The 26,249-nt window shown below is 37.2% G+C and overlaps 2 protein-coding genes across 2 annotated transcripts in view; both read left to right on the plus strand.

The window, feature by feature from the left end:
- Window positions 1-10,703, plus strand: part of sptbn5 (spectrin, beta, non-erythrocytic 5) — a 31,787-nt gene extending 21,084 nt beyond the window's left edge. The window contains exons 47-71 of the mRNA XM_079458674.1: window positions 369-557; window positions 642-719; window positions 1,168-1,340; window positions 1,421-1,511; window positions 1,643-1,789; window positions 1,873-2,010; window positions 2,142-2,398; window positions 2,640-2,826; window positions 3,430-3,642; window positions 3,777-3,973; window positions 4,101-4,305; window positions 4,797-4,973; window positions 5,089-5,244; window positions 5,620-5,837; window positions 5,927-6,116; window positions 6,478-6,654; window positions 6,764-6,871; window positions 7,523-8,272; window positions 8,341-8,406; window positions 8,551-8,634; window positions 9,204-9,295; window positions 9,404-9,517; window positions 9,646-9,734; window positions 9,840-9,947; window positions 10,167-10,703. Of these exons, the coding sequence (XP_079314800.1) occupies window positions 369-557; window positions 642-719; window positions 1,168-1,340; window positions 1,421-1,511; window positions 1,643-1,789; window positions 1,873-2,010; window positions 2,142-2,398; window positions 2,640-2,826; window positions 3,430-3,642; window positions 3,777-3,973; window positions 4,101-4,305; window positions 4,797-4,973; window positions 5,089-5,244; window positions 5,620-5,837; window positions 5,927-6,116; window positions 6,478-6,654; window positions 6,764-6,871; window positions 7,523-8,272; window positions 8,341-8,406; window positions 8,551-8,634; window positions 9,204-9,295; window positions 9,404-9,517; window positions 9,646-9,734; window positions 9,840-9,947; window positions 10,167-10,309 (4,347 nt within the window). The 3' untranslated portion in view covers window positions 10,310-10,703. The remainder of the gene's footprint in view (window positions 1-368; window positions 558-641; window positions 720-1,167; window positions 1,341-1,420; window positions 1,512-1,642; window positions 1,790-1,872; window positions 2,011-2,141; window positions 2,399-2,639; window positions 2,827-3,429; window positions 3,643-3,776; window positions 3,974-4,100; window positions 4,306-4,796; window positions 4,974-5,088; window positions 5,245-5,619; window positions 5,838-5,926; window positions 6,117-6,477; window positions 6,655-6,763; window positions 6,872-7,522; window positions 8,273-8,340; window positions 8,407-8,550; window positions 8,635-9,203; window positions 9,296-9,403; window positions 9,518-9,645; window positions 9,735-9,839; window positions 9,948-10,166) is intronic.
- A 3,612-nt stretch (window positions 10,704-14,315) lies between these two features.
- foxg1a (forkhead box G1a) lies at window positions 14,316-25,604 on the plus strand. The gene is made up of 2 exons (XM_079459411.1): window positions 14,316-15,782; window positions 25,408-25,604. Exon 1 carries the CDS (start codon window positions 14,510-14,512, stop codon window positions 15,758-15,760), a length of 1,251 nt encoding a protein of 416 aa, XP_079315537.1. The 5' UTR covers window positions 14,316-14,509; the 3' UTR covers window positions 15,761-15,782; window positions 25,408-25,604.
- The last annotated feature ends 645 nt before the right edge of the window (window positions 25,605-26,249 follow it).

Here is a 26,249-nt window from a genome sequence, read left to right on the forward strand (position 1 = left end):
AACTGCTATACAGAGCATGTTTCGTAAATACGTTTGTCATTCGGCAAAGAAGTATAAATGTGATGACATCTTAGTCCTGTGTCACCCACGGTAGTGCTTTAAAAGGGAGGGGGATAGCTGGAGTGAGCTGTTGGTTGCAATTTGCAACTTCACCACTAGATGCCGCTACATTATACACTGGACCTTTAAGCATGGAACTTCTCATGACCTTGTTGGTTTTTCTGTCATAGAACAGACTTGCTTGTATCTGGCCACATTGTTAGTTTAATAGATTATTATCCATTGCTGTCATGAAATACAAAGCTAACATAGCATATTGTAAGATGATGTCAGACTTTCAATGTGTAATGCAGCTTCAATGATTTCAGGCAGAGATTGATGCTCGTAGTGAGCGTATTGATTCGGTGGAGAATTTTGGACAGAATCTTGTCAAATCTGGACACAGCGATACTGCAGATATTAAAGAAGCATTACGCAGGTTGGAGAAAGCCAAAAAAACGCTTGCTCAAGCTTGGGCAGACAGAAAGAACACTCTGGATCAAGCGCTGAAGCTCCAGGTAACAGACGAAAACATTTTAAGACACTTAATTCTGTTTGGTGTGTTATGATGTGAACCATGATAATATATTGGCTGGTTCCAGATATTCCTGAACTATGCAGAGCAGTGTGAGAACTGGATGAGTAACAGGGAGGCTTTGCTGCTGAATGAGGATCTTGGGGTTAGATCTTTACGTCAGAATTTTTTTTTAACTTTAACGAACAGTTCACACAAAAATACAAATTCTGTTCTCTATACTCCACCCTCGAGTATATGTATTTGTTCTGATGAATACAGTGAAAGATATTCGAAAGGATTCTTGTAAGCAAACAGTTCTTGGATACCATTGACTACCATAGTAGGGGAGATTACAATGGTAGTCAAAAGTGACTCAGAACTGTTTGCTTTCCTACATTCTTCAAAATATATTATATTGTGTTCAGCAGAACAAAGACATTTATAAAGTAATTTTTCCTACTATGGTAGTCAATCGTAGCCAAGAACTGTTTGGTTACACACAGAATTTTCATTTTTGGGTGAACTGTTCCTTTAAATCTGGTGATGTTTTGATTGTCGATCTCTGTATCATGGAATTAAAAAAATGTATGGATTAATATGTTTCGTTCCAGGGCTCTTTATCCGAGGTGGAGGCTTTACAGAGGAAGCTTGCTTTGTTTGAGAGCTCTCTGGAAGCTCAGATTGAACAGGTAGCAGAGGTTGAGAGAAACGCTCAAGAGCTCATCCATGCGCGTCACTACGACTCTGACAACATCAAGAAGAAGACTAAAGCCATTCTGCTCAGGTATGCTGTAATAAATCATGACAAAACTGCAGAGATAACAAAATTAAAAGCATATCTTAAAATAAATTGCATTCTTAAAGAAAGGACAAGCTTCTGGAAATGAGCAAAGCTAAACGAAAAGCTTTAGAAGAATCTCTACTGCTGCATAAGTTCCTAGAGGACAGCTATGAGGTGAGTAATGGAAAAAATATAATTTCAGTCAAATCTGTCATCTCCTGCCAAATTCAGCATTTTTTTTAACCGAACTCCAGCTTCACCACAAAAACTTGAAGTTAATGCAAAATGTTTTCTCATTTGTAAAGATTTCCACCTGGTTGAATGAGAAGAACTCTGTGGCTCTTGATGAGAGCTGGAGAGATCCTATCAACCTGCAGGCTAAGCTACTGAAACACCAAAGCTTTGAGGCTGAGACACTGGCAAACCGCAACAGAGTAGAGACCCTCATAAAAGTACGTCATTAGATTCTTAAAGTTCAAAGAGATTCGCATTAACACCAGCAGAGTTCAGTCTACAACAGGAAATGTTTCCACAGGAGGGAGATCAGATGCTGGCATCCAGTCATCCTGCTAAAAGCAAGATTAAACCACGAGTAAAGGATGTCAGTGACAGCTGGGAACTGCTTTTAAGCAACTGCAAGGATAAGAAGTCACGTTTACAGCAAGCGTATCAGGTACGGAATTGTTCAATTTCAGTCTGTATTCCTTCCTGGTATAAGTGCACTGTTATAAAAAGCGGGTAATATTCCTTCCTGTTTCTTCAAAACTGGGTTTGAAGTATCGTCTTTTGTGTCTGTTGCTCTAGGCCTTGCAGTTTCAAAGGTCTTTGGATGACATTGAGGAGTGGCTTGGATCAGTGGAGGTAGAGGTGACCAATGAAGACTACGGCAGAGACCTGGCGTCAGTCAGCAGGCTGCTGAAGGCCCTACAGGGTGTAGAGGAGATGGTTGATGCACACATGGAGAAAGTTCAGGGGCTGGTTGACTCAGCCAAAGACTTCAGCTCTCAAGGCAATTTTCTGGCAGAAAACATCCAGCAGAGGGTTTGGGAGGTTGTCAACAGGTTGTTATTTGGTTATTTTATTTGTTTCACTATTATTTTCCTGCCCTCCCTTAGATTATAAATGAATTCAGTTAGAACTAATAAATAAATCGGTGAACTTAGTTTGAACTTTGTTTTAAGTGCATAATATCGTATCTCACAACAATGATGTGGTCATAAAAATGCATTAATGTTGAATTAATGATTATTATCTGTCTTAATAGTTGAATGTATAGAAGACCCTGATATATATTTCTCTCAGATATAATGGCCTAGCTGAGCCATTGCAGGCCCGCAGGGAAACTCTGGAGTCCTGGCAGCTGCTCTTCCAGTTCTACAGGGACTTGGAGGATGAGCTGGCGTGGATTCAGGACAAGCTGCAAGCCACAACTACAAAAGACCTGGGAAACTCCCTACAGAGCACACAAACTTCAGTCAAAAAACATCTGGTTAGTCTGGTCTGAAAATCACTCACTGGTACTGTTATGCTAGCCTGTCAAATGCTCCCAGAATAAAACGAAACATTCATGAGCTCTGGCTGTAGTTTTCCCTGCTGTACCATACCAAAAAATATGGGGTGATTCTATGTTTTTTGTACCTGTAGGGGTGTCACAATATACTAGATGTTTAAATATTTAAAAAAATATTTTATTTCGCTTTAATTTGTACTGTTTCTTTATGAAGTTTAATATGCTGAAAAAGAAAACATTTCTTTTTCACAACAAAACCTAAATAATATTTTTACACATTTTGATATTATTACTCAAACTCATTAATTACAGAGGCATTACACTGAGCTCAAAACAACAGTTTAACGTAACAGTTACTAAAAATGTCTTTTTTGACTAATACTCCAGACAAAGTCACCCATGATGAGTTTTCTATTTGCCTTAGTGGCTACAAACTCTCTTTTTCTACCTCCCTACAGTGGTATTTTCAGTGAGATTTATTCTGCAAAAACAAAATATCACAAACAAAATAAACTGTACTTTTCTGTGATAAATAAATGCAATAAATTGGTCCCTGAAATGCTGATATTCTTTGCCCTCCAGGTTGTGATGCAGGAAATTGAGAGCCGGACCCCTCTGGTGATGGCTGTACAGGAGGCGGCACAGAACCTGGTGCGGGGACGACACTTTGCTTCCCGTGAGATCAGCGAGAGAGTTGCTGAGCTAAAGAAGAACTTTGACACTTTGAGGAAGGAGTCTGAGAAGAAATATCACCTGCTTCAAGAAGCACTGAAGATCCAGACCTTCCTCTTCGAGGTTGCCAGTTGTCCTTGGCATTTCTAGATAATAATAAACGAAATAATTAAATGTATATATGCGGTTATAAAATTGATAGTTCCACTTCTGGATGCTGATTGGTCGATTGCTTTTCTTTATCATGATCTTTGTAGGTCTCCCAACTGGAGCAGTGGATGGAGGAGCAGAGGCCTGTGCTGGAGTCCAGAGACTTTGGAAAAAGCGAGGAGGTCGCTGAGGGTTTCTTGAGAAAACTAGACACAGTTGACCTTGAATTGGAGAACCAACGTGGAAAAGTGGAGTCTCTCCTAAAAACGGGCAGTGATCTAGAGAAATCCGAACATCCCAACAGGTGCAGTCATACAGGTTTACTGTTCAGCTACCAGCTTGCGTTTTAACTTTAAACTTATAAAAAGATATAAGTTCATATATCAAAGTTATATATATACACATATTGGTATTATTATGTGTCTTTGCAGCCATTTAGTAAGTAAGAGCCTTAAAGATGCTCATGGTGAGTTTGAGATGCTCCTGAGACTGTCCGCTGAACGTCGTAACCACCTGGAGAATCAGTACAATCTCTATGTGTTTGAGAGAGAAGCCACAGACCTACAGAACTGGCTTCTCTCCCGCAAGACCATCGCAGAGTCTGATGATTTTGGAAAAGATCTAGAGGGGGTTGAGGTAAGATTCACTCCATAATATTTTGCTAAGAATACAAAAACTAAGTTTAATATGAAACATCTTAACCGTTTCATGCGTGGATTTATGACGACCTCAGCCAGGCTTTGTTTTGTGTGTGTGTTTCTTTGGTCTTAGGAAATGTAAAATGGTTAAAGTGCATTTTTAAAGACATACTGTGCTATTGTCAGTTGTAAGGACTTTAATTCTTGACAGTTAAGATTCACATTTGTTTACTTTACATGTTCAATTTAACTTGGTATTAATGTTGTCAGAAAGAAAAATGCCCAGGATTAGAAGCATGTACACACTACAAAGCACGATGTAAAATAATGTTATTTGTTCTTTTGTACGATGTGTACATACTTGATGTTAACCTGAATTACAAAAAGACTTTATATTATGTCATATATTCTTTATATTACTGCGACCATTTTGTAACCCGTTTTGTTTTTTCTGAATATTTTTAAAAACAATTAACTTGCTTCTATTAGGTGCTGCAGAAGAAGTTTGAGGATTTTGCAGAAGAGGTCACCACCCTTGGTCAGAGTAAGCTTGGCAATGTCCAGAGATTGAGGCAGGCAGTTCATTCATCTGAGGCACAGCAGAAGGATAAAGATCTGCTGAGACTGTGGGAGAACTTAAACAAAGCTATGAAAACCAGAGCAGAGGTATTATCATTTAATAGACCAACAAGGTACTTCTGTACTGACATACCAGTTTCATCCATCAGTAAAATCTTGTCAAATTTGGACTGGGCCTGTAATATGTGAATGTTTTGGGCAGAAACTGCATACTGCTCGAGAGGTCCATCAATTCGACCATGATCTGGACGAACTCAGGAGCTGGATGAGTGAGAAAGAGGTGGCTCTGGATTCTGAGGACCAGGAGAATGACCTGCTCAGTGTCCAAGCTCTCATTCGCCAACATGAAGGCCTCGAGGTAACATTGATAATCACTTGTTTACTATTTTACTACTGGTTTTAAGGTCTGGTACTAGCCTGGTTTAGTGAGGGGGAAATCAGATTTATGCAGACATTTTACATAATTCTCACCTTTTTTCTGTGAATTAATTGACGGATCATCATTTAATATATCTTAATTATAAAACATAAGAAGAAGTTTAATGGTTTTCATTTATATTTTCAAATGAAAATAAAACTAAATGTCTTTGTTTAAAAGAAAGTTTATTACCAAAATTATAGTAAAAACAAACAATATTATCAAAACAAATGGATAACATACTGTCAAATCTTTGAACTACCACAGCTAAATTCTGAAACACAAAATCATAGAAGTACCCTTATGTTTTATCAGAGAGACCTTGCTGTAATAGAAGAGGATGTGTCCCGTCGAAATGAGGAAGGAAAAGCTCTGGTTCACAGGTTCCCGCAAGTAAAGGAAAGTCTGAATGAGAGGCTACTGGAGATGAAGGAGATCTGGAGCAGCCTGCTGGAGAAAGCCAATGAGCGCAGACAAAGACTCCAACAGGCAGAAGCCGTTCAGAGATATCTTACCGAATGGAGAGAGCTAATGTATGCAATGGTTTTTCTGTTCTTAAAGATTCTTAGCTGTGTTTCAGGTGATGTTCTGCACACTTAAATTTGTCTTTATACTGTTTTAGAGGCTGGCTCAAGGAGACGTTGTCCCTAGTGACAGGTGAGGGGCTTGGAGGGGAGGTCAAAGACCTGGAGCAGCTAATCAAAAGGCACGATGAGTCCCGCACACAGATTGACAGGCAGCTGGACAAATCAGAAATTGTTAAAAATGAAGGGAGGCGTCTGATGGAAGAGGGGAACTTCATGAGTCAGGCGGTATGTGACCCGCCACCTTGTGTTACTGTATACTGTTGACATTTGCTTAATATTTCATTATTTGAGTGACAAGCAATTCTGTTTAACCCTTTCATGCATGAATTACTACTAACTGAATCAGGATTAGTTTTCAGTTTTTATATGTTTGTTGTAAGGCATGAAAAACAATATTTAATATTTAATACACTGTTTATTGTTACATTTTTACAATGTTACAGTGTTTATGGTGCAGTTCTTTTACAGTGTCACAGTGTTTGTTGTGCAATGTTTTATAAATGCAGGAACTTCAACCAAAGTTGATGCCAATCATTATTTTGAATATAAATTGTGAATATTTCCCATGATTACATGACTGTAATAGCTGGAGGAGCGCCTGGCAGAACTGCAGGAGTTAGAGGCGCTTGTGTTGCAGACGTGGGCTGAACGCAGAGCTCAGTATCTGGAGGATCTGGAACTGCAGCAGCTACAGAGAGAGCTGGAGCAGGCCGAACACTGGCTCAGCACTTATGAGAGTGCACTTAGAGGGGAGGAGTATGGGGTGAGACTGTCACACACGCAGACATTCGGATGTACTTCTATTTGGCAAGGTGTATTGTTTAAATTCTTCTGCAGACAGCCATAGACCCATATGTTTCTGTGTTGGACAGGACTCGGTCTCAGATGTTCTGGAGTTGATGAAGAAACAGGAGGATCTGGAAGCCATGATTCAAGCCCAGAGTGAGAGATTTAATGCCCTGCAAGCCAGGAAAATGCTGGTAATGTGAAAAGGTTCTGTTTATATTAAAAAGTCTAACAGGCCATTTAATTTTTTTATATGAATAAAAAGCTATTTTAAGCATGATGGAAAATTAAATTCTAATCTGAACTACTTTTATTTCATTTTTGAGCCCTGTTCCTTAAAGAAACAGAGATTATATTAGAGTTACAATGATCACTATCGGCCGATTAAAGCAATTTCTTTCCACTATAGACTATTGGCCGATGATCAGGACTGATATATCCTGTCAATCAAAAGAGGACTGGAAAATAAAAAGGAATTTGTGCTTTGTGTATAGAAAATGTTAAGAAACATCACCGGTTTAATGTTCAATATTAATAGACATTATATGAATTAATAGCATTCAGAAAGTTAAAAAGTATTAATTTAATCTTCCGAATTTAGTTATTGCGAGTTAAAATAACCATAATAACCAAAATAACCACCATACTATCGCTATCGGCATCTGCAGATATCACAATGAATAAGTTGCTATCGGTATCAGTGGAGAAATGTAGTGTATGTGCATCTCTACTTTATATGATTGCTTATTAAAAAGTAAATTTTTTGCTCTTTAAAAGATACAAACTCCCACATTTATCTTAGTTTTGGCCATCATAATTTAATTTTCTACAATTTTGTCCTCCAGAGAGAACATAAGCTAAAAGAAACTGAGAGGGACAATAACACAGGCTCCCGCCACGAGAAGCCAGTTCGTGTGCCATCCCTGAAGAAAAAGGCTTCTGAACGTACTGCTTTGCCTCGCGAACCCTCGATGACCAAGCCTCTCCTCAGATTTAACAGCAGCGGTAAGAAAGTGGATAACTCCTCTGTCCCTTCCAGAGTCTCGGAGGTCAGATCTTCCATCCTGAGAAAAAACAGCAGTGATAAAACGGATTCCCTTGTGCTATCACGTGTGACGTCAAGCCTCAGGAGGAACAGCAGCAGTTGTATCTATACCACAACCTCACCTTACAAAACGCCCACCTCATCAGAAAGCCCCAATTCATCTTCTGAAACTACTTCATCCGCGTACAGACCTCATTATCTACGCACCTCCCAAGACCCTCAATCTGAAGATGAGGGAGATACTCGGAAACCAGCAGAGTCAGCTAGCGATCCCCCCAAAGATGTAATTCCCAAACCAAGGACCTTCCCAAAGCGTGACAGAGCATCCAGTACCAATACAGAGATGCGGGGTCCTTCCTTGTCAATGTCCCCCTCTTATCCACCCTCTGAAGTCAACATGGTGATGCTTTCTAGCAACAACCAAAGCTCAGAAGAGCAAAATATTCTACCATCTACCCCACCAGTGGACCCTCAGTCATCTCCATCATCTTCCCTTTCGGAGACAGAGACACTTGAAGAGGCTGACTCTTCAATAGACCCAACCACCAAGGTAAACACTTGCCAGCTCCTCTTCTAGTTGTTTCCATTATTTGGTCTATAATTTACCTGCTTCTCTAGATCACAAGAGGTCATGCCAAAATGGAGGGTACCCTGGAGATTAAACTGAAACAAGGAGGAAATAAAGTAAGCTCCTCAACCAACACCGAATGGTGATATTGATTAAAAACCTCTCACTGACATCCTCAGCTTCACTTCTTTGTTTATAGTGTGGTTTTGTTTCTGTAAGAGCACTTAATGGTGCAACATTGATCTGTTGATTTGGATCAGGGCTTGGATCACTGGGAAACGGTCTATGCAGTACTGGAAGAGGAGACACTCAATCTGTTTAAAGACCGAGATGCCGCCAGTGAGGTATGGCTGTACACAGACACATTTTCACACACATATATTTGGCCAGACACGCTAGTGGCAGGCGGAGAAAGACGGATTATATTAGGAGAGACTTGATAAGTGTTGTTTATTATTTATTAAGTATATATGCAGACAAACAGGGCAATTATTTCTGCAGACAAACCTAACATCAGTGAACGATGACGATAGCAGTTCAAGATGTTTCTTTGGTGTCTTTGAACTTCTTGTATGTCGATTGTTATTGCAAATGGGGCAGCTTTTTATACTGTGCATAGTTTATGTTAAAGGGAAAATTCACTCACAAAATGAAAATTCCGACATTCTTCAAGATATCTCATTTTGTGTTCAACAGATCAAAGAAATTATAAAAAAAATATATTATGGTAGTTAATGGAGTCACATAAATTCCAGTTGCTAACATTCTTCCAAGTATCATTCTTTGTGTTCTACCAAATAATGAAACGTATACAGGTTTGGAACAACTTGAGGGGGAGTAATTCATGACAGAATTTTCATTTTTGGGTGAACTATCCCTTTAAACCATTAAAGTTTGGTGTCATTGATTGCAGAACTGCACGCGTTGGCCGCCTGTCTCCCTGTCTGGAGCGGTTTGTAAAGACAATCCTTACTTTAGGAGAAAAGAGCACACCTTCAAACTAATGTGAGTTATGATTCTTTCCTCCTGCTGCTGTAAAAGGTTTTCACTGGCACGTCTGCTCACGTTGCTCTTGTCCGATATAATCTGTTTTCATTTCACTCACTGGTTCAGACTGGCGGATGGCAGTCACTATTTGTTCGCTGCTTCATCTCAAAAGGAACTGCAAATGTGGCTGAAGGAGCTGCAGGATTGCACAAATGAAGCTGCGTCTTTGGAGAGTCCTGGGTACAACAAAAACTAACATTATAGGATAATTACAGTATTATATGAAGGACTGTGTGTAAAACTACAATAACAAATAGGTCAGTTACTAAAAAAATGATATTATGGTTGTACTCTGGTTTCCGCCACAGAATTAACACAGAAACAAGTAAAGAAAGCACAGAGCCAGTCGAACCCTCAGACACTCGAACTTCAAACTCAAAATCTAACCAGGAAATGGGTAAGAGAACAAACAAAACTTAAGTAGTTCTGGCTGTTACCCTGTGCCAGTCTGTGTATATCTGCATGCTTGTTCTTAACACTTACAGTGGATTTGTAATAACAGAAGAGTCCACAGAGAGTTGTGAGACTGACAGAGAGCCACCTCCAAAACCCCCACACACTTATTACAACAAACACATCTACCCTGACGGAGGAGAGAGCCGGGACTCAGGTGAGCCGTGTTTTCAAAGTGTTGCTGTAAAATGAAATAACCAAGGATAACTGTAGTCTTGACTAGTATTTGAGATTGAAGACATTAGACTTAAATATGGAACAAAGTCATGAAAAATCAAACATGCCATTCAATGTTCATGTGTATGTGTTTTCGTGGGATACATTTGTTTTTGAAGACACTGGTTTGTCTTGAAAAATGTTTTTGTTGTATTGCCAGTGAGTGAGAGACATAATTTAAGAAGTTTACAGAGGAACCAGCCACCCGTCTACCCTCCACCTCCTCCACCGGAACAGTCGGAGAATGGAAACAAGGACAGATCCAAAAACAGGAGTGTATTCAAGAAATTGTTCAAAAAATGATTTTATTGAAGTGATTTTCATATAATAGCAAGTCCAGCCTTCTATTATGGCAGTAGTTCATAAATGACTTCTTTTAGTAGCTATTTGTATATGTTTAATTTATGATTTATCTATTTGAATTTATATTCTGGGAAATTCTACAAATTCCAGACGGATCAACACACCTCAAAGTGCTTTTGTGTGCATTAAAAAATGACAGATATATAGACCACAACTATGTTCATGTTTAAAATGCAAAATGAATCGAGAAGATATTAAAAAATCTATTAGATATATATATATTTTTTATTAAATTCATGTGCTAACAATTCATGCGATTTGTTTTGTATGCTCATGTATTTTGTTACAATCCGAATAAATAAACTAAAGACGTAACATAAATGCTAAAACTCTTGGAAGTGTGTCTAATACTTTAAACTCATTAATAAATCAAGTATTTACACTCAACACTTTGTTTTCCCACCACAGGATGGCGCTACAGATCATAAAAACGTATATTTGCGTTATATACTTTACTTTTAATAAAACCTAATGTTTAATTTTACAAGAGACAGAATGAGAGAAATACATAATCTTTTTTATTAAAATCATTTTTGTAAGCATTGATTATTTATATAATTGTAATAACCTCACGTCAACGAGTTACACTCAAAAGGACGAATTATAACGCTTTCGTTTTGATAATAATCCTTATTTATTTAATTTGGAATAACATTTTATAAAATTGTTATTGTCATTTGAAGTTACTTTGTGAATCTAAAATACAGAAAATGTCATTTGTTGTTGTCCTTTATGTGCACAACATTAAAAGCAAGAGGCCATATACATATAATTGTATGCTATGTTTTATCCCCCCCCCCCCAGAACGACAAACGCCATGACAAAGGTAACAGTTATACTTTGCCTATGTCTACAATATATACGCTGTCGAACAAAATTGCACAAAAAAAAATTTCTACATTTTTATTTTACGTTTAGTCAAATAATAATTCAACATCACATGTAAAGTATTATATAGCCTTATTAGAAGGCCATTTATTTGTCTCAGTAGAGTTATTTACTAATTTATATAAATGCAAAGTAACATTTTTAATTAAACGTGCATTTAAAAGACGGTTTAATTCGCATTTAATTATTTAATTTAGCCAAAGTTTAAATGCTGGTTTTGTTGGTTACACACTTAATGTGGGAATTTCGACACTGTTGAAGAGGTTAACATTATTTAATAACCATTTGGAAAAGTGATTTCTCAGGAAAAATCAACAATGAGAAAAATTACAATGAGAAAAATCGAGTTTTGGGATGCTTGGCGATGTGAATGAAGCTCAATATAAACCTCTCTTTCTCGTCGCTAGAGGGCAGCCCAATAAAGACAGAAGGAGCAGTTAAGCAGGACTGACAGTCCAGGATTATCTCCCTGTTTTCACTTCTCATTTTCAACACAGGCGTATGTTTGTTGAGGTAAGTGACAACTGTGTTGATTTAGGCGACGTGCTCGTGAACGTTTTTGGACAGTCCACATTAATGCTCAAAAAAGAAATGTAGTTTCCTACTATCGTTCAACATAAATGCTTATTGTGCTAAAAAAGCAACTAAAAGTTATAGCCTGAATGAAGGTTTTAGGGGAACCTGTTCACTAATGCAATTGGCCTATTCGGCCGATGTTTGATTAATTTAAGAAAATATATTTAACACTGCTTTATTATTCGTTCATATATCAACATTATCACCTACAAGTCAGCACACGTGTTGACTGTTATTTGAGTCTACACTTAATTCATAATTTATAATACATCATTTTTTGTTTTGATGTTGAAAAACAATATTAACATTTATATAAATTTCATTAACACACAATGTTTGCCTCACGTTTAGGTTATGGATGTAACCATATCAAACTCTCTCAATTCTTATAGCTTTTCGCAAACTTTACTTTGCAGTGACAGTGGGAGGCTAATGATTGATATGGGCTTTAAGAGAAAGTATCAATATGAAAATGTTTGTCCTGTCACCCACGGGCTTAATGCACTTATTCAAAGGAAAATGTTTAAGTAAAGCTAGTAAACTGGTGCACTATCCGCCTACATATTTAAAGTCACATATCTAATTAAACAAATGTTTTTTTCATCTATGTGCCCAACATCATGCTCCTAGTCCGACAATGACGAACAGACATCGATTAACATCTTGTTAGTTGATGGTGTGACAACCTACATACAAATAATCCCGAAATAAAGGTTACAAAATATCAAAATTGTTTATTTGTCCTTGATTAGAAAGTCATAATTTTTTCAATGCAACATAGGAGTGGCGTGAAAATATATTTAAATGTAATATGACAAATAATGGGTAAGTCAGAAAAGCAACTGTTTCGAGATTTATGCGTGTTTGATTCAACATCATATTTACTTCACTTTATTAAAAAAACTATGTTAAATTCACGAATGAATTTATATAATCTATGCAAATATAAACTTTTGGAATCGGTTGCTTAATAATATTCAAGCCTGTTCTCTATTCAACAAAATGTATTATTCATTTTTGAAGTGAAATAATGTAGGCTACACATTGTATGATTATAACGCAGTGAGAGTATGAGGCAGTGCTTGGATTAAATTCTGTAACAAATAAATGATACAGATATTTAAAAAATACAAAACACTTTTAGCATGGGATAGTATTAGACAAACATGTAGCGTATAAAGCATTACAATGCAATTCATATATGAATCCTTTGTATTCCACAAAGTTGACCTAGACAATATTTGTATATGCAGGTTTGGGTTTATTACCACAATTCCTCCGTATGGGAATCCAGAAGACTTGTTTGTTTGTTTGTTTGCGTGTGTGTTTGCTTGTGCGTGTGTCTGTGTGCACGACTTGTTTGCACATGTGAATGCGTGTGTGCCGTGCGTGTGTCTGTTGTTCAGTCAACCCCCCTGCAACGTTCCTAGCACAAATACACACCTATCACCCCTTCCATTAGAGAAACTTCAACCGTAAATATAAAGCGTGTCGACATTTTTTTGCGTCCGCATAAGGAGATATTTATAAAAAAATGTATAACAGGTGTAATCTGAATGTCTAAAAGATGGCCTTAAGCAGTACTTCACTGTCTTTATTTTGTATATTGTTAGCTCTTTATTTTTCTCATCCGGAAGATTATTTAAAATCTAGTTTTTATTTGTTTAGCAATTTTTGACGTCTTGATATTCTGATACAGTTTTTACATGCACGAAGTTTTTCTCTACCTGCAAATAACTAAAAACGCATACAAATCTACGCATGCTATATATAATTAATTCTATTTATTATTACTATTATTATTAAACTTGTCTTTGTCAGCTGCCTCTGTTGTAGTTGTTGCTGTGCATGGTATTTTTAATAATATAATAATATACACCAGAAATAAAGATCGTTTACATAAACTTGCAGCTAAGTAGCCTATTCTGCTACATGCACGGGCGTAAAGCATCAATGCTTACGTTATTATAAATACATGTGCAAGCATGCGTAAATAAGGAATTCATATATAGTGTTCGCTCAGGATTTGCATTAAAAAATAAGTAGGTTATAACCCAAACCATCACCTTGCTGTGGGAATATGTATTGTTGTACATGTATTACGTTCTCTAGCCCTATGTATTAAAAGCCAGAAATTGCCGATACAGGAAGTAGTACCTGTTTTTTGTGGCTACCTTTGAGTCCCTTTTGTTTTTCCCCCTGCGGTATGAAAACAAATTGAGGACGCATGGATATGTTGAAACAGCACTCTACAATTATAAAAAAAATTGATTGAGGTTATGTGGTCTGTTTTCTTGGTAGGAGTTTGCTGGGGGAAACGAAAGCCATTGTTGACTGGGCATGAGCATTGGTGGGTCTTGTGTATCCTTACGCACTGGAACAGGCGCTAAGAACTGCTCAATGATTGGCTGCGCGGTTAATACTTATGCTGCTGTGGTTGGCTACAGTCTCTAAAAAGGTTCAACCAATTTTTTTACAGCTTAGTGTCTGTGGCTCCGTAATTAATTGTAGATAGCTGTCTCATATCGACGTGTTTTTAAGAAACATGAAATAGTTGTTGTTTTTTTAATAAGAGGAGTTGCCAGAGCAAGAGATTTGAAGACCAACTGTGCTGCTGCTGCTGCTGCTGCTGCTACTGCCGTTGTCGCTGGTTGTTTCTACTCTATTTTACTTGTGATGTTGGATATGGGAGAAAGGAAAGAAGTCAAAATGATTCCTAAATCGTCGTTCAGTATAAACAGTCTGGTTCCCGAAGCCGTCCAAAGCGACAACCACCACCACCACCATAACCACCAGCACAGAGCGGTGCACGAGGAAGAGGAAAAAACTCCTTTACCTGCCCAAGCACAGGAGCAAAAGTCGGACAGCACTTGCGCTAAAAGTGAGAATTCTAACCACGACTCTTCGTGTTCGGATGAGAAGGAAAAGCCGGAAGAAAAAAGGGACTCCAAAGAAGGCGAAGGAGGCAAAGACGGCGAAAAGAAAAACGGCAAGTACGAGAAACCACCTTTTAGCTATAACGCTTTGATTATGATGGCAATTCGGCAGAGTCCCGAGAAACGATTAACTCTTAACGGCATTTACGAGTTTATTATGAAAAATTTCCCATATTACCGGGAGAACAAACAAGGATGGCAGAATTCCATCAGGCACAACCTCAGTCTTAACAAATGTTTTGTCAAAGTACCCCGGCATTACGATGACCCAGGAAAGGGGAACTACTGGATGCTTGACCCCTCTAGTGACGACGTGTTCATCGGCGGAACGACGGGAAAACTTCGGCGGAGATCGACCACTTCTAGGGCAAAGCTGGCGTTTAAAAGGGGCGCACGGCTAACCTCCACGGGACTGACATTTATGGATAGAGCTGGCTCTTTATACTGGCCCATGTCGCCTTTCCTCTCGCTTCACCATCCGAGGGCGAGCAGTGCGTTAAGTTACAACGGCACGTCGTCGCCTTACCCTAGTCACCCAATGTCCTATAGCACAATGTTGACTCAAAACAGTTTGGGGAGCAGTCACTCTTTCCCAACATCCAATGGTTTGAGTGTTGACAGACTAGTGAATGGAGATATTCCGTACGCCACACACCACCTCACCGCGGCCGCTTTGGCCGCCTCAGTGCCATGTGGGCTTTCCGTACCCTGCTCGGGGACATACTCATTGAATCCCTGTTCAATGAACCTGCTCGCGGGCCAGACCAGTTATTTCTTCCCCCACGTCCCTCACCCATCCATGACCTCCCAGAGCACCACGTCCATGAGCTCCCGGGCCGCCTCTTCCTCCTCCCCGCAAACGGCCTCCTCTCTCTCGTGTGACTCATTAAGGCCTTCCCTACCCAGTTTCTCCTCCGGACTTTCAAGCGGACTTTCTGATTACTTCACACACCAGAATCAAGGGTCAACATCAAATCCCCTTATACATTAACTAACATCCACAGGATCAGACTGTAAGTGAACATTTTACACCAATTTACACTGTAATATATATAAATGAAAAAAAAACAAATTAAGGAGAAAGGACATTGCAAGCCGAATTCCAGGTATTTTGTATTATTATTATTATTAATATTATTATTATGCATTTATTTCTGTATACGAACGTCAAGTGTCGCGAAATGGTTTATTATTCCACTGTCAGCAATGTGCAATGTGACCAGATTAAAAAAGGGTAAAGAGTAGTTTTTTTTGGAAGGCAGTATGATTACTTTAGAATGTTTATTTAAATAGTGGTTGCAGTTTTGTCTTATTTTGAATGTTAAAATATCTAATACCATTTCAAAAGCAACCACCAGTCATCATGTTTGCAGTATTATCACGTATCATGAACGCACTGGTGGAGTGAGATTTTTCAAAAATGAACACAAAGTTTTATTTTCGTTTTTCAATAAATTTGTTCTATAAGTGCTCAATACCCGTTCAGATCCGTGGCTCCTTGTTATTTTGTTATTTTAATAATTCAGATTGAATACGTGAATCTACAATGCGTTGTAATGACAACAACACAGTTTCTTTGTAGACCAAAGAATGGGTATCAAGCAAAAAAATTGTTTTGTTTTCAACGTTCATACAGACATGCAGTTTTGAAGGAGACTGACGCAATGAATGCTCTTAGATTGTGTTTGCATATTTTACTGTATGTGGTCACCACCATGCAGGTCACATTCTTTTTTTGTAATTAGTGAAATGTCAATACCTGTTGTAATTATAGGTTAACTTTGCGAACGTGTAACCCGTGTTGAGTAAATGCCTCATAAAATATTGAGTGATTGTTTATGTCGTCTTTAAATTCCATGGTTGTGATTTTGTGGTCTTATGCCCGTGTTTGTCGCTTAAACTGTTAACCAAACAAAATAAAAAAATAGGTTAAGGTACATTTATTACGAACATTTTGTCTTTTTTGAAGAGCTAGCATTTGGCTGTCTTTCACAATATGGATTGGAATAGCGTGGAACATAGAACATAAGTGACAGTTTGCAGGAATTTTTGAAGGCCCCGATCTTCCAATGTCTTGCAAACATAAAAAAATCTTCAAGGGGGAAATTATGAAGAGCGACACCACACGAAAAACAATATTTTGGTCATCCTTATCCTATTTTTATTTAAAAAAAGCAAACGATGCAGTTATGATATGCTATAGGCCTACCCATCTTCCTTTCTAGGGCCTTAAGGAATTATACCTATAAGTCCCGTAATCGTTACAATGTTTAATTTATTACGTTGTTTTGTGTTCAAAATATTTGTTTTAAAACATAACACATTTTGTGAGCGTCTTTTAGTCGTAGAGGCCATACACACAGATTAATAACACCTGATAATCACTATCAGCCCTTGCTCTTCGGCCGACAATAGAATCATTAGTTACAATACTACAGATCAACTTATCTTTCAACACGTAAAGTCCAGTGATTTGTTCGTTTTTTTAAAGAGACATTGTATTAAATGTGTCTCCGTAATGCAATAACCCCCGTGCTTTATACAATAGACCGGTGGAACTCAATATCTTCTCCCAAGATGTTATCGCTCAAATGTTAAACGGGGTGGCCACTCAAAAACAAAAAGAGAAAGAGCAGAGGTCATATTTTGAAACAGATTGTTTTCCTCTTCAGTAGAAATGTTGGAAAAAAATAATAAAGCACAAAATTTTATGTAAAATGTCAAATATGCGTCTGAGGATTTTAATAGAGTATAAGAATGTGTTATACGTCCTTAGGTATGTTTAATTTAAAATGTGGATTTTCAATTCAAGTTTTATTTGTAATAAGAGCTTTTTTCTTTTCAAAATAATTCTAACAATCTAAAAATAAAAGAATTTATTTTAATAGAGGGTGTACTGCATGCATGGTGGATGTTTCGGGAGATTTTATTTATTTATTTTGATTTGTTTTCAGTGGGTTTCAGTGAGAGCAAAACGATGATCTTTGGTCGTTATTTGTTCTGGGCTTTTTAATAGCCTTTTATGCTTCCGGTCTAAAGCGTGAGTTTTTGAACGTCCAACAATCCATCTACCTTCACCAGAAATAAGGCCTGGAGTCTGCAAATAATTGAGATATTCAATTAAAGCAATCCCGGTTCGACGATGTGGACCCACAGTTAAAAACGAAGCGCATTTACATACATTTATGCAGAGTTAATGAAGCGATGCGCTTTAAATAATAGTTATTTTTTCTTTTGACAACATTTTGTATGCAGGGTTTAGTCACGAACTACACAAAAGGCGTTACTTCTGTTATAACCCCGAGGCGCAGAGTGTGGGGGGAACTGGGGACAACATCCTAGCCCAAAGATACCAAAATAAATGAATCAATGGTGCTTGTGCAAATAAATGGACCAACGATATATTTTCAGGAAAATGATGAAGAACATCTTTAGGCCTACATAAAAGAAATGGATGGCGCGAAATGGTACATTTAATAAAACGCGTGAAAACAATAATATTATGATTAAAACATCAAAATTATGCTTAAAACATTGTTAGGCTAAATAATACATATGGTATTTTAATATAAATAAATATGAATATAAATCAGTTTTATATGTTTATGAAATTGCAACATCGGTCAGTTATTTGGTCTCTGTAAACAAGGGCTCAGACATATGAATGCAATTGTCTTTTACAACAAATTGTTAAATCTCGAATGAATCCTTTACCTGCGACAGCTTGTGCGCATTGTTTGCTTTGGGCTATGTGCTCATTGCATGTGCATGTAAAACAAATCTTGGAGTCCTGCCTTGGCATCTATAAGACAGTTCTGCGTATTGTTATGTTGTTGTTTGGTTTGAGTTGTCTTATCAAACATGTGATATAATTCAATGCTTTCATAGTCACATACTTGACATGAGTGTATGTATAAAGAACAAAAGGAGGTCATTGTCTGAACTAAATGTTGCCACGGTATGATCAAACGTAGCTTAACGAAGCAACGAAGTCTGCACCCTTAAAATACTTGTCAAATGCAAAGGACATTTCCTCTCTCAAAGTAATATGAGCCAGGCAGAGTGAGGGCGCTAGAATGACGCAGAACTGTAGTGACATTAACTTAATATCTTTGTAAAACACATGGCCTCGCGTAAACTTAGTTTTCCCTGTGGCAAGAAGAACTGTAATATCACTTACAAGCTGTGAAAAAAATCACAAGGGATAATACAGAATGCTGCTCCCACTAAACCACTTAATAGTTTCCTAAATTTAGGACATTTATGCAGAAAGCACAGAAGAAATGTGAAATTCGCATGAATTATTATTGTAATTATTATTGTTGTTATTATACAAGTAAATAATGATAATAATAAAGTAACATTCAATAGATAAATTAATAAAATAGCCTAATAAAATGACAAGCATAATAAATTCTTCAAAAATCGGAACAATTGATGCACATGTCTTTTTATCACACCTGTTTGTCTCTAAACAAAATGACTTATTTTAGCAATATCCAACAATGGTATTAAAATGTTATATTATTTTTAATCTTTAACTTAAAGTTATATAAATTGTATTTTGCTCAACAGGCTGAAAACTGTTTGTGATATGCCCAGTCTATATTGTAATAAAATACTTGCAATTGAAAGAAAACATTCGACAGATCGTGAATAATCGTTTTAATGAGTGTGTGTGTAAAGCTCCAGACTGGCGAGAAACGAAAAGACCTGTCGGGTTAATCAAACAACTCGCATTGAGACGATACTGCATTGTTAAACAGCTAAACTGTGTGATTCTTATTCATCCACTCATCCAAACAATATATTTCCATAACATATTTTAAATGATCAACGATCAAGCTTTTTATAACAATGAGAAGTACGCGCAATTTAAAATGAAAAGAAAAGACAATAATATAAAATAAAAATAATGTAATATGCCTCCTTAAACAAACATTTAAATAAAACGATTAAAAATCAAATATTATTAGTCAAATTATCTGTTAAATATAAAAATATGCCTTTGTCTTGTGGCGAGTTATTGTTTTGCCTATGCGCACTCAGTAAGGTGTGATTGGTGTGGCTGATTGCTACGACATAGGTTGCTTATACTGATAACAATATAACATCACTTCTTTTTCATCATTTTATGTATTATTCTCTGGTCTGTATTATCGTTTTAGTTTACGGTTTTAAGAATAGATGGATTTTTACTCCAGGCTAAAAGTGCAATCCCAAACATGTATATTCATATTTTTATGTTGTCAATGAAACACTTAGATTTGTACCCGAGTTCTCCACGTTTTTCATCCATATTTCTGCTCTCTCCCTCTCTCTCTCTCTCTTTGTAGATTAACTGGCGCCGGCAACATCAAGTATATGGGTTTGATTCCCAGGTAAATAACGTGCGTAAATTAATACATTTTGCCAAAAATATTTTATTCAATATTAGTGCATTCGTAATTAAGGTTACAATATTAACATATGTTCTGTGACTAGAGCGACTATCTATCTGTCAATTGCTTTGATAGATTTTGTGGTACAACAAAAGTGTTAAAACGCCCCAGGGTATTTGAGCTATTCTTAAATATTTCGTTTTATATGGTACACTTTACTTTTTGACATTGCTGCTTTTAGGGAAATCATTTCATTATTTGTATATTTCTGCCTGTCCACCTGTCTCTCTTTCTCTCTGTCTCTCTAATATGTGTCTATATTGAACTCAGTACAATTATAATCGAATTCAAAATTTTCTAGTAATAGAATAGACAATAGTCTTAATATTAAGTGTTTTACCGTCTAAAACCCAAAGCCACTTTGGAGAATTGGGTGACACATAGAAGACATGCTCTAAACCAATATGTTTTGTCTGGTGTATTTAGTCACAAGAAGGAAACACCACCTGGGATGCATGATGTAATAACATTCATTCATACTAACCAACAGCAAATATAATCGTTATTTGTAAGTAAGACTAGTTTATTAAAAAAAATATCACCAGTTTTGTTTGTTCCTCAACGTGGTCTACAGGTTTCAAACCTTTTGCCTGACATCACTTCTTCAGTTATGACGGACTATCTGTCAAAAGCAGCTTCGAGACAATGCGTGGAATCACAGCATCCGTATTATCAGATTGCAAACTCCCTGTGCGGGTTGGGTGTCCGAAACGGAACCAATAGGCTTACAAATAGAACTGCTGATTGTAATGAATTCTCATTTGCGCCATTCAAACTACTGATAGACTAATACAACAAGCTTTTATTCGTCGTGTCACATCGGTGCGAGCTCTCAAATATCTATGTAGTTTTCTGTGGACCCTATCACTATAAGTATAAGTATATCAACGTGTATGTGTAGCTGTGCGTAATATTTATCCCACAATAACACCGGTATTAAATAAAATATGAATATGTATCTTATTGTTTTTTCATAATATAAAAAAGTATAACTGTTTACAATAACTGAATATAATATCTGTGTTAAGATAAAGGGGAGTTCATTGTTTGACAATAACAAACGGCACCAGCAAGCGAAGACACCAATAAGAATGGTAGAATGGCAATAATGGTGAATGGCATATCATGCGCATCCTATAAATAAATAAATTTGATACTGTAAACAATTACTTTTCTGATAGGCCTTACAAATAAAAGTGTGCTCACGAGGAACCATCTAAATAACCTGGTTTAATGTAAAACTTATTTGTATATAATATGACGAATTTTAAGTCTGTGGTATCCATCAAAGCCTAAAGATCAGATCATAGGGAAATGTCTCGGCTGCATGTTCCAAGTGTTTACAGTGTGCACCTGACAAACGCAATCGCCTGTTAATAGTAAAAAAAATAGTAGGAAGACGAATAGACACAGATAGAAAGACTTTGGCTGTCAGTTTTGGTCAATCGAGCACAGATGCTTCTATCGATTATTTAGACTTCCGTCCAGCCTTCTGTACACTAATTATACGCCACAATAATGTCTTGAAGATGAAATCTTAAGGAAACATACATGCCACCCAAATGTTTCTATTTTTTTCAAACAACATGCAAGTAATTTCTGCAGCTGAAAGACGCAGGTTATTCGTCATTGGAGGCGGAGGAGGCCCAGAGGATGATGTGTTTTGCCATTAAGATAGCCCCATCAAAACTCATCCTTCACAGATTATGCTAATGATAATTTTACACGATCTGTTATTGTGCATTTCTGAGTTACGGTGACGCATTGATCTACCCAGCGTTTTCAGAAAAGCACGCAGATATTTTCCCTATTCCGTCTTTTGGGGTGAGGCAGGTTGTCTGTCAGCGAGGTATAGGCGACAGTCTGTCTACAAGCAGTAAGCTGATCTCCAGAGTGCTAGAGGAAAACGGGCAAGATTCCTGGCCTGCAAGCCGAGATATTGATCTACCTCAGCCACCTAAACAAAGCCTCACCTGTTTCCCTTGTCCATACTTTATTTTATGCAGTCTAATGCTTGTTTTGTTTGACATTTCTTTTATTTCCATGGATCCGAACTTTGATACACTTTTGGGAGTACTACATAAACACTGTGTTGTACCTGAACATCCAGATATCACCGGCAGCATGAGAGACCACCCTTCTCTCGCGATGCAGAAAATTACTCTCCGTTGTCTTTACAATTAGAGGGCGGAAAATAAAAGTTTTCATTCAGCGGGGCAGTGTCCAATATCATCCAACGTGAGATAAAACTAATTACTCCATTATGCCCCTCCAGTTAATGTTTCATAAATTGGATCCACTAAAAGCTCCTTTATTATTTATCAGACCGCGCTTTGGGCTGCTTGTTAAACATATCAAGATTACTTTCTGATCTTGTACGACTATTCGTCTGCGATGGTGGCGCACAGATTCATTCATACAACCCTGCGCCCACCTCTTTTATCAGTACGCCTTGAACACGGCTCTGCTGACAGACAGCCAACTAAGCTGGAGAGGAAAATGTTGCCTTGACTAATTTGATTCCTTTGTTAATAGGACATCATCTTCAATGCAAATGTTTGTGCGTTTGTCAGAAGCATAATATTTGACATCATTTGTGGAACACACAAATACATGCACAACGCCGATGTTAATAAATCGGAACAAACAGGTGCCAAACCCCCACGGCATAAAGCACTTCATTGGATGTTGAATGTTGTACAGTGAAACATACGGGAAAAACTAGAACATGAGATAATGTTTAACAGTGCACTTTATTTATTTATTTTCAAGGCATTTTATTTATGACTTTTTGTGTTGAATTTTTTACTTCAGGTATGGGAAATTACGCAATTGTCATTACATTGCCTTAAATCCACCCCTTACTAAGATAAATTTGGTTTAACTATCTTAATCCTTTTTTATACAGTAACAGCAAATATATGGTCACACCAAAATATAGTTTAACCATGATATTTGTAGTGAAACGAATAATAATACAAAGGTTAATATATTTGCCAAAAACATAGTTAGGCTAATAATCCACTTTTGCAATAATAAAAATAAATATTAATAATAAAAAAATCTCCTCAGGGATATACCAATGGTTAGCGTATCAAATAAACATTATCCTCTGTTTTTAGGTTTGGTTGATTGTTTACACATATTTTTTAAGCTTAAAAATGTTTCCAACAAACAAGCCAATAAATAAAACGCCTGCCTGCTCCCTTTTTGTTAACATTCGTCTGTAGGGACCTCTACAGTTTCATGAGATCCTAATTGATTGGTTTGCAAATCAGTCTGCATTAAATATGAACTTGATGATCATCCTTACACCTGTGGAATACTATGAATGGACAATACTCTAAATGGTGGTTCTGGCATCATTCCAAAGATAGATAGATGTGGACCATGGTGCCCATGGAGTATCTCATCAATACGCTTCTGAGGAGGCCACTCTTTCATGCTGATGAAAAGGCACCTTGCAGCCAGACTTTGGCATCTCAACAGACAAGGCAACATCTCTGCTGCCAGCCTGCAGTACATTGTATGCAGAAAGATGTTTTAAGATGTCTGATTTTAGGATGTTACGGAGATAGGCCCAAAGGATTTGGTCACAAGGACATGAGATGAGATCACAAACCAGTAGCACTCTAATTTGTGAGGCATTGTTGACTAAGATCAAGGGGGAATTCCGCAGGATGATTGGGAGGCAGGATGCTGGGATCTTAGGGGAGCATGCATGTCTATATAGGGTAGCTAGCTGAGCACGCAGGGCTACCGACTACAAACTGGGGGTCTGTGGGTTTCATTCCCCAGTGGGGCATCGAAGAGAATGAATGGGCAACAGAAGGGTCCTAGTGTATAGTACTGCCGTTGTGCACCTGAGCAAAGCACTTAACCCCACGTTGAGTGCTGCATCATGTTACTCTGGTCCCCTTAACCCCTCCTCCATCCAGGGCACTGCCGCAATAGAGAAGCCGTTCTCCAAGAGTTTTCCCAGGTTAAAAGGTATAAGGGGGAAATAGGAGTATTGATATTGTGAGAAAATCTGCCTGTTTGCCTTAAGGTCCAAGAGATCTTCCTTTGAAGAAACAATGATGCTTGTATTGAGCACTATTGGGGGTTTATACAGTGAATAAAAGAAGAATTAGAATTTTTGCACAAAGTTAGTGAGGAAGTGTAGAATTGTGTACAAGTTACAATTTGTATATTAATCAGGTTGTATCAAGCTCATGAGTTTGGGATTCTGAGACCGAGAGGAAATAAGAGTGTTTGAGGTGCCTCCTATTGACCCCAACTCTGTCTCTCTAATGCTCTGTGCACCAACCCGTGACGCATTGAATAGTTTCCCCCTTCAAAGTGACCGCACTTCAAGAACTCCAAAAGAAGGAAAGGAAACGAAGTGGGAAGATTAAGACACACTTATTATTTGGACATGACTATGATGATGATGTTAAGAGTGCATAGAGGGTTCTAAAACTGTGGATAAAAACTTTAAACTCAGTTGTGGAATGTAATGATCCTATGAAGTGGAAGTATTAATAGACCAACATTTCAGTGTAAAAGAAAATCAGGTCATCAAGCCTTGTTATAATTAAACATTCACAAGCAGATAATATACAAATACAAATATCCAAACTTAATATAAAACAAAGATGATTTACAATGCAGACCCTGAAGGCAAAGAGGTGATTATTAGGGTAATCAGCTGCACCCAGAGAGAAAAAAATCTAAATATCAATTTTAATGATAAAATAGACACAAGAAAATGTGTGAATTTCGTTAATAATAATAAGTATTAACATGTTGATTCATCCATCAAAACTTAAAGTTGCAAAGCATATTTTATTCTTGAATTTATCATTTTACATAATTTTTATACAAAAAGCAGTTTATATATTTGCATATTGGGAATACAAAGTCCTTATCTTAATTTCAGCTTTACAGATTTAAAGATTTTGCTATTATCAGTATTGTGTCAGTATCTTTTTAGTGCCATATGTTTATCTTTCTTTTCATTTTTTTAAAGAAAGGTAAATTTAGCTTTATTACAGTTATCTTATTTTTACAGTTATCTTATGATGAATTATCTGGCATCTGTTAGTGTTACCGTGTCACCATTTCTCCTAGTGCCAAAAAGGGAGGGGGATAGAAGGATGTGCATAATTTGAAAAGAGAAATAACAGTCTTAAATTTGTCATTGTCTTCCTCCTAGATGTCTGGCAGTGTGTGCTGCAGTAGCCTGAATCCACCCTGTGATGCGTTACTCACCCATGCTGAGAATGTTTACAGTTGTAATCAAGGTCCATGTAACTTGTTTGTGAAATGTTTTGCCTTTATGTTTTAGAGGTGCTATACAATTTGCAAATAGTAGGGCATGAAGTCACAGTTTGATTAAATTGCTGTCAGTACAAAAAAGAAAGAAAAAGAAAACAGAGGCTTTGTATAAAACCAAGACTGTTATTTTGCATCCCTTTATAGAATGAGTTTAATTTTTCACTCTTAAGACAATCTTATTTTAATTAAATATGAATAACTTGTCATTGTGTTTGGGCAAAATTTTGCTTTGCATTTGAAGACCTGTGTATTTTTTACATTTTGCAAACATGTTTTTGTGACATTTTGATTGTTGTTGAAACAGTATTCTCTTGTCGCTAATGTTTTTGCTGTAAAGGAGATAACATGCTGATCTACTGTGACAGTAAATTGTTACTTTGGAAGATAAAAACATATCTGTTGTCATTCATTTCTTTGGGGGACAGAGGTATTTGCATGACCATTAAAGCTATACTAGATTTCTCTGTTTATTGAAATGTTCCCATCTTTGGTAAAACAAGCGAGGCTGATGTGTAATAATAATCTGATTTGTGTGTGAGTGTGTTTGTGGAAGTGTGAACTTAAAGAAACCTTGAACAAAGGTCTCCATAGACACACACACAGAGAATCAATGTTGCAGCTGCTATTTTAATGAGAGATCTCATGTATTTATTTATAAGTGTATCTAGCCACGGCACCTTTTCTCATGTGATATGATAGGTTTAAGCTTGCACACTTTCA

This window comes from Barbatula barbatula (assembly GCF_947034865.1).
Source record: "Barbatula barbatula genome assembly, chromosome: 6".
Lineage (NCBI taxonomy): Eukaryota > Metazoa > Chordata > Actinopteri > Cypriniformes > Nemacheilidae > Barbatula > Barbatula barbatula.